This window comes from Pundamilia nyererei, unplaced genomic scaffold, assembly GCF_000239375.1.
Source record: "Pundamilia nyererei isolate P.nyererei 1_Seehausen unplaced genomic scaffold, PunNye1.0 scaffold00047, whole genome shotgun sequence".
Classification (NCBI taxonomy): domain Eukaryota; kingdom Metazoa; phylum Chordata; class Actinopteri; order Cichliformes; family Cichlidae; genus Pundamilia; species Pundamilia nyererei.
Genome location: NW_005187448.1, coordinates 184,111 through 192,273, shown reverse-complemented (window position 1 = coordinate 192,273; position 8,163 = coordinate 184,111). Strand labels below are relative to the sequence as shown.

General features: G+C 41.5%; 1 protein-coding gene across 2 annotated transcripts in view; it reads left to right on the top strand.

Moving 5' to 3' along the window:
- Positions 1–8,163, top strand: part of kcnd3 (potassium voltage-gated channel, Shal-related subfamily, member 3) — a 115,085-nt gene that overhangs the window by 89,355 nt on the left and 17,567 nt on the right. For both annotated transcript variants that reach the window (XM_005732459.2, XM_005732460.2), the window contains exon 4: positions 1,030–1,198. In XM_005732459.2, the coding sequence (XP_005732516.1) occupies positions 1,030–1,198 (169 nt within the window). The remainder of the gene's footprint in view (positions 1–1,029; positions 1,199–8,163) is intronic.

Here is an 8,163-nt window from a genome sequence, read left to right as displayed (position 1 = left end):
CAAATTTGGCCCGCGGGCCAGAGTTTGACACCTATGCTCTAGAGCTAACTTGTCTTTAACAAGTACTGGTAGGTGGTTTAGTGACCACATACACACACCGTATTTATGCATCAGTTTTGTGTAAGTACTGTACATTAGTGTGATTACTGCACAGGAATAGCTTGACTGTGCTTTACCACAAATGCCATGCTCTTGACTATAAAGAAAAACAAATAAATAAAGGTTAAATATAAAGAAAAAGTCTTTTCAAAGTTTTATGTGTAGGCTTAGCTGGATCAGGTCTAATGAATTCAGTCAAACTTGTTGTTTAGCTGGAAAACAAGAACAAATTACTTGCTCTTTTTGCTCATGAATAAGAAATGAACACCATTAAAAATAAAGGTTGCTTTCCCAGCTTAAGTTGTGTTTTCTTTAGCTTTTGAATTTATTCTCTTCTATATTTTTCATCCTTTCATTCTTTATTCTTACAGCATGGCTTCTTCACTGGGAAAAAAGGGGGAGATTTAATATAGTTATTGTAGTGTTGTCTCTCTTTGAACTGAAGATGAAATTGCTTTTGACTTGCAAATATTTCAGACTGAATTGGGCTAAATGACTTTTGGGAAATGTCCCCGGCATACAGTGTCCTCCTCTTTCTCCTCTCTAAAGGTTAATAGTATCTGCTCTCAGTGAATGAGTCAGTGGACTTTACTATGCCGTTCAGTGACAGACGAGGTTTGGTTGGAGCGTCTCTTTTTCTCCCTTCGGGTGGAATAGAGTCAGCAGGCCAAGTCTTGTTCTGGTGGGCATTGATACATGCAGCATAGAGAAGCCTTTAAAGAAGATGAAAGCAGTGGAAGAATGAATAGCCGGCAAATTAAAATAAATTGAACATGAAATACAGTAGCATGTGCTTCTGTGGGATTTGAATGAATGACCTCAAGTCGGCTGTGCTTGACTAGAAAGTTGAGCTACTGCAGACAGATTTTATTAAATGCAATAGGTGTTTTACTAAATTAATTATCTCTTTCTCCTTGTCGCTTTCCGCAGGTACGGAGACATGGTTCCTAAGACGATTGCGGGGAAGATCTTTGGTTCAATCTGCTCTCTGAGCGGGGTGCTGGTAATTGCCCTGCCTGTCCCTGTCATCGTGTCCAACTTTAGCCGCATCTATCACCAGAACCAGAGAGCAGACAAGCGGCGGGCGCAGAAGGTACAGGTGAACACAGTTTTATTCCTCTTCAGCGGGGTCCCAGAGGGTTGGATCTCCAGACCTCCAGCCCACAGGGGAGCTCTGACATCTCTCTCACCCCTCAGAGGAGGGGAGGACTCCACAGGGTTCAGGTCATCCCTTTAAGATTAACGTGTTTGTATAATTTACATTGACTGACAGTATTTTCACATTAGCAGTAGTATGCAGTACCCACTGCTCCCAGTGAGTATTGTCAAACTTTAATAGTCTGTCTGATATGCAAACTGAAATTCTCTATTTCTCCATTAACTTAATAAATAGATTCACTTTGGGGGGATTCTTTCCTCCAGAGTATTTATATCTTCTCTCGTCTTTTTGTGCAACATTAAGTAGATATTCTCATGCTCCTGCAGGTCAGTGACCTCCTTACACTGGATAAAATTACCCTTCCCTAAATCTCATACAAGGCATTTCAGTCCTGTGAAGCTGTTTTTCCCCCCACAGCTGCATTTATTTACCTTTATGAACGTCCCGTATTTGATTTAAACTCTAATGTCATTTTCCGCATGGCAGTTTGGCTGTATATCATGATAAATTATGAAAGAGGAGGGGTTATACTTTTTCAGTTTCGATAGCCCTAGGAGTAAGTTTGTCAGGCCAAATTGTTTTATGAGTCATTTCATTTTTAGAGTCCAGTCACAGCACAACTTCTTTTCTGTGTTGCCTCTTGGATGTTTGTAGCTGTTTTTCCTGGAGCGAGGAGTTCAGCCACCCAGTCACATGCATCCTCTGGGGGATCCTGTCTGTCCCTCTGTCTTCGATTCCTCTCCACAAGTGGTTTTTTTTCTTCTTTTAAATAAATGTAGCAAGTCTCTGACTTTCATAATTGATCTGTGGACAGGCTAAGGTTGTTGAGTGTATTTAATATGGTAGCCATATGTAGGCCAATTTCATAAGCCACCTAGGGTCAGAAAACAGTTTTGGAACATCTGGTATAATATCCCTCATTAACTCAGAGGTCTCGAACAGCCACTGCAAAGTTTTCCCTCAGGACAGCCGCAGTGCTGCTGAGTGAAAACGTGCGAGACTGGCCAAGCAAACGTGACTGTAATAATCTCGATTTTACAAATTTCGCAGCGATCACATCGCCTCAAAGTTAGGCTCTGGCTCCAAACGTTACTTTGCAAACTCTTTCGACAGGCGTCACGATGATGTAAGGGGTTGTGACACGTAAAATGCTGCAAGAATCAGAATAGGACATTGTCTGGATTTTTCTTTTCTTACATGAAGCACGCTGAGAGATAGGATGTGTCAGCCAGGTTTGGATTAGACTGCCTGAGCAGAGCATGAGAGTGACAAGAGACACAGGGCGACCGCTCGCTCCTGGTCAATTACTGCGCTATTCTCACATCAGCTCAAATCAGCACAATGGGACATTACATGGAGTTTATGTTAGGGGACTAGAAGGTTAAGGACTGTTTAGCGTCTGATCTGACAACACTGGCCTTTAGCATTCTCACATGTACTTTAACAGGTAGTGCATAGAAAGGATCGTGGCTGGAGTCCAAACAAAGGGGCAAATGTGTGAAAACGTTTAGAGATTTTTGCCTGCTCCTTTATTCAGAAGGATTCGTCACCGTGGCAGGTTTGGCAGATTTTTATGCCAGATGCAATTCCTGACATAATTCCAAAGGGATTAATTTCTCCGCCAGGGAAAAGAATCAATTAAATCAAACTTTTAAATCTGTTTACATTTTAAGGTTTTTGTAATAATGGTCATTGTAACAAATGATAAGATTGACTTTGATGTTGCCTTGTTTAAACTCTGGGAAGTGTTATTCACTTGGCTGTATCATTAATAACACATTTATTATGGCAGTATTAACAGATCGATTGTATAAACACCAGACAAAAATCATTTTCCATCTCTAACGCCAAACTTCTGCATTAGTATGAGATTTATTAACATAAATAAAGGCTCTGGGTGCAACATACAATATAAAACTTTCATAAAGTATTATTGTTATTATGATTAGTGACACCAGAGTGAAAATTAAACATCTTACGGTTGGTGAATCCTGCTCCCATTGTGAAACAAATCTGATCAAATCACAAAAATTCGTCCTAAAGACAAAGATTATTTGACTTTTTGTGCATTTGAATTATCAGTATTATAGTAATTTGAGGGTGAAAAAGCAAGATTTTCAGAGGTTTTAAAGCCACGTTAATGAGTTTTTTCATTGCCCCCTGGATATCCATGGCCTGCATTAATTTTATGTTCACCCAGGATGAGCTCTTATTATTATGTAAAATATCAGTTCCCTCAAGCCAAAGTAGTCCTTTAAATCCACAAGCTAAATGTTATCATTACTCAAATCTCATCCAAAAACCCAATCCTAAATCCTAAGATAGCCTGTCAGAGAAGTGAATATCAGCATTTTCCCCTCTTTGCATAATTTTCTCTTTCAGTCCGTCCTTGTGAGATTTCACCCTTGTAAGTATAGCAATAAAAAACACTCAAAAACAGATTTATAGAAACTTAAATGGTAGATGGTTTAAAGATCCTGTCTAGCCTGGTCTTTAGACCTTTGTAAAATCGTGATGTGTCTGTGAGTGAAACTGGGTAGCAGCATCGGCTGGCTCACAAACAAAACTGGGCCAGTAATCATAGTCTGCGGGCAAAGCTGACCATTTCTATTCTCGTGAGATAGATAGTGGTTTATTTGGAGCTGGCAAACATACAGTGCACACACTGACACATATTTTCAGAGTCCATTCCTTTCTCTCATCACTGCCATTCACACCTCTCCAACTAAGGCTTTTTCCCTCACACCCTTCACTTGTTTGTTAGACCTTTTCACTCATCTCTACTCCCCTGCCTCCATCCATTACCACTAACCCCTCCCTGTCCCCCTTTTTCTCTCACCCTCTCTGTGATTAATGCAATCCATCTCAGCACACATTCTCTAAATCTGTTTAAAGTTCTGCAACTGTGGGCTGCCCACCACCCAGTCTTAACTAACTGTAAGCTTGTCTGCTGAGCAAGCCTCCGTGGTGACATGACCGCAGGTGCAAGGATGAAAAGAGACAAAGAGAAGATGGAAGGATGGCTGAAAAGTCAGAAAATTAGCCAGAAAAGCAGTTTGAGAGGATGAAATGTATAGGTGAGGAAAAGAGAAAAGCAGAGGAGCAGTGAGGAGGAAGGCCAGAGGGTGAGCAGGGGAAGCAGAGGGAGCATAGGCAGAGGGTAGAGCTGGAGGCAGTGTTTGTCCCGACGCTGTGTTCTTTCCTGAAATAGCTATTACCCAGATGAGATGCTTGCTGGAAGGAAGGTGTATGTCTGTTTGCATATCGTTAGCTTCATAGCATAAGTGCCTAAGTCATTTTTTGGTCAAATTGAGATTTTTGCCTAACTTTACTCCCCTACCACTGCTGCATCATCCTGTCCGTCTGCCTATGTCATCACAAAAAAATGACTTAGGCACTTATGCTATGAAGCTAACGATATGTGCACATCCACATCTGTATGCATATACGTGCATGTCTGGGTGCAAAAGCCATATTTCCTGTCAGGCGTTAATCTGAGTGACCTTAGCTGTTCTCTGAGCTGCATTGTGGTGCAGTGTCCCGAACATCACCCAGTACAAGACCCCCATAGTACCCACCAACAGACCACTGTAGCATGACAGTGCTGTTCTCATTAACTAGTACTAAATGACTCCTTCAGGCACTTGATATCTCTTTGGCTTGCCTGCTGTGAGGTCAGCGATTTGCTCAAGCACCCCTACATCCCATAGACAGCTTTTCTCCTTTTTATAACAGCATGACTAAAAAGTCTTATCAGTGCTTTCATAATGATATTGCACCTGGATGCTTTAATCCTCAAGAGAGTTATTACTATGGTAAAATCAAGGTCTAAGTGCCAAAGATGATGATAGATTTGCATATTTTTTTTGAGCATTTAGGAGATGCAGTCTGCACCATCCCTGCCTTTAATTAGCACATGGGATTAAGTGTTGCTCAGCATTTAAGCTTTTGTTCTCAAAATCAATGGAGTATCTCCTGAATTACATATTGTGCAAGCTTTAGTGGGAGATGTTGTTGAGATGATTTCACGTTCCCAGATAGTGTTTAAATAAGGCCGCCTTTCCTGCCTGCCTTGTAAATAGAGTCCCAGAGAGCAGCCATTTGGCTTTTGTACCTTTAAAACCCGCCTTCCAGCCAAATGGCTGGTAGGTGTTTAGCTAGGGTTTAGCTTCAGCCAAGTGGAAGCTAGTCATTCATATGTAAATTAGGTTGTTACCTGAGAATTCTGGAGGGGAGTGGGGGTGTGTGAATGAGGGGGGGAGGGGGGGGGCAGCTAAAAGCTGTGAACTTCCTTTTGTGTTCGTCTTGATGCATTCTCAATCATCCAGGGAAATAAATCTCCAAAAGTCACCAACTTGGAGTGGTTAGTTTCCTGAGCCACAAGGAAACTTGGAGTGTTTCAGTTTGCCATCTTAGGGAGAAATCAACACACATGGGTGTATGTCCTTTGTTGCTGAGATTTATTGATAAAAACAGTACAAAAAACAACCATTTGTACACATATTTACAAATAATAATAAAAAGTGAGTGAGTACAATTCAACATTTTCAGCAATCACTCACAATCCTGGCACTGCCATGGTATCTGTAGTCTGCATTTACCACATGTGTATCTGTAGCAGTGAACACATCGCACTAAAGAATGTAGCATCATGGGCAGTGTAGTCCGTGTTGCAGGGAGAATGGACTGCCATACACGTTATGGGTCTGGGAGCGCGAGGAGGGAGAAAAAGGGGAGTGGAAAGGTACGAGTTGTCATCGAGGAAAAACGGGAGCTGGAAGCATGTAAATATAATAATAACCACTGCAGCCAAGAAGAGAGCCTGACGAGCCCAGTTGTAAGTAAGCTATTAAGACTCGACTGTACACTGTGTTCGTGTTTTCCTCCAAAAACAATAAGTTGCGTTGGAGCAGCCTTTCAATGCCTCTCTCTGTCTCTGCTAGCAAAGTTGACCCACACAACAAAGTAAAGCTATTTTTCGGCTACGAGCCGACAGGGACCCCGCCGTATTAGTCAGAGGTCCCTTTACTACAGTTCGGAGTCGCGGACCTTCAGTAATAGTAATAAATCACACAGCAATAGTACATTCACGTTGTTGTAAAAAGCGTGATAATATATTAAGTAATCCAAAGTATTCAGAATACGTTACTGTCATTGAGTAACGTAACTACATACGTTACAGAATACATTTTGGGGCATGTATTCTGTAATGGAATACATTTTAAAAGTAACCTTCCCAACACTGGCTGTGTTTTAATATCAATGTACTGTACTCACTTCCAGCTGAATATAATTGTTCTCGCACTCTATCAGCATGCCTGTAGCTTAGGAGCTACAGCAGGTCATCTACTAATTGGGAGGCTGGTCGTTCAATCCCTGGCTGCTCCAGTCCGCATGCCAAAGTCTCCTGGGCAACATACTAACCCCAAGTTGATGCTTCGTTGCAGCATCAGAGTATGAATGTGTGTTAATCTAAGTTAGGTGTGCTTGTATGAATGTGTGACTGAGACATGTAGAATAAAGCTCTTTACGAGGGTAACTTTGCTACAAACACCATGATTAAAATTTTAAAATTATCTTTATTTGTTTTATACTGGAACTTGGTTCAGCCTGAAACTAGCCTTTTTAGCTTGTCTCGCAGTAAGTCCATTTCAGCTGACTGTCTTTTGACTTACTGCCCCTCACAGGGAAACTAGGAATGTAGAGTAGTCCAAGGAATGAGCTTTTGTTTTTAGCCTGCTCTCAAAAGGTATGTACACGTATATACACTGACCTAATTATTTGAAACTTTGACCTGTTTAATATGAGCATCAATCTCTGTAACTGTATATATGACTAGCTAGATCATAAGTGAAGGAAAGGTGTTTCCAGTTTAGGTTAAACGCTTAAATGATAAGAGATGATACACCCGATGGCAGCATTGTTGGCAACCTGGTGATTAGCTGTAGCAACTCGGGATTTTACTGACCTTTTTAAGAACTGCTACTGACATGTTTCCTGCACATTAGATTGCCATCGAGCCATCTGTCACTTAATAAAGATGTTATCCTCAGCAGATGATGAATAGTTCTCATTGTATAGATGACTCTGTCACTGCTTTTCACAAGTCTGATTTCTAATGTCCAACTAGAGCAGGGGTGGGCAATTCCAGGCCTCGAGGGCCGGTGTCCTGCAGGTTTTAGATCTCACCCTGGGTCAACACACCTGAATCACATGATTAGTTCGTTACCAGGCCTCTGGAGAACTTCAGGACATGTTGAGGAGCTAATTTAGCCATTTAAATCAGCTGTGTTGGTTCAAGGACACATCGAAAACCTGCAGGGACACCGGCCCTCGAGGCCTGGAGTTGCCCACCCCTGAACTAGAGCCATTAATTACTTATGCATGCTATATCCTTTAACAGCCCGTTACTGCCATCTATGTAATATGTAGTGTTCTTAACTGCAAATGACATATGACCTTCTCTGTCATTTAACCAACCATTTAGCAAGTGTTACTGGTCATTTACTATAGCAAAATGTCATTTCCTCCACATTTATTATCAGCAAATGGTTATGTTTCACAGAAAATCTGTTCTTCCTCAGATCATTTCTTAGAATAAGGCTGTGTTTAACTGAGAGTAAAATAGGATAGCCATTTGAGATTAGCTTTTGCAGTACTTACACGACAAAGAGAGAGCAGATGGGGGGACAGGGAGGAGGAGGAATTATTAAGGAGAGGAAGTGCGTTTTCCAGCATCTGCTGTCCTCTTGGTATCTTTCTCTGCCTTCGCCCCCACCACCACCACCACATCTAGGTGGTTTTTTGCTCTTGTCATACCCCCCTGTTCGCATCCATCTTCATTCGAGTCTAATTTAGGGGTGGGTTTTTATAATCGATTTATCGATTAAAATCGATTCTGGCTT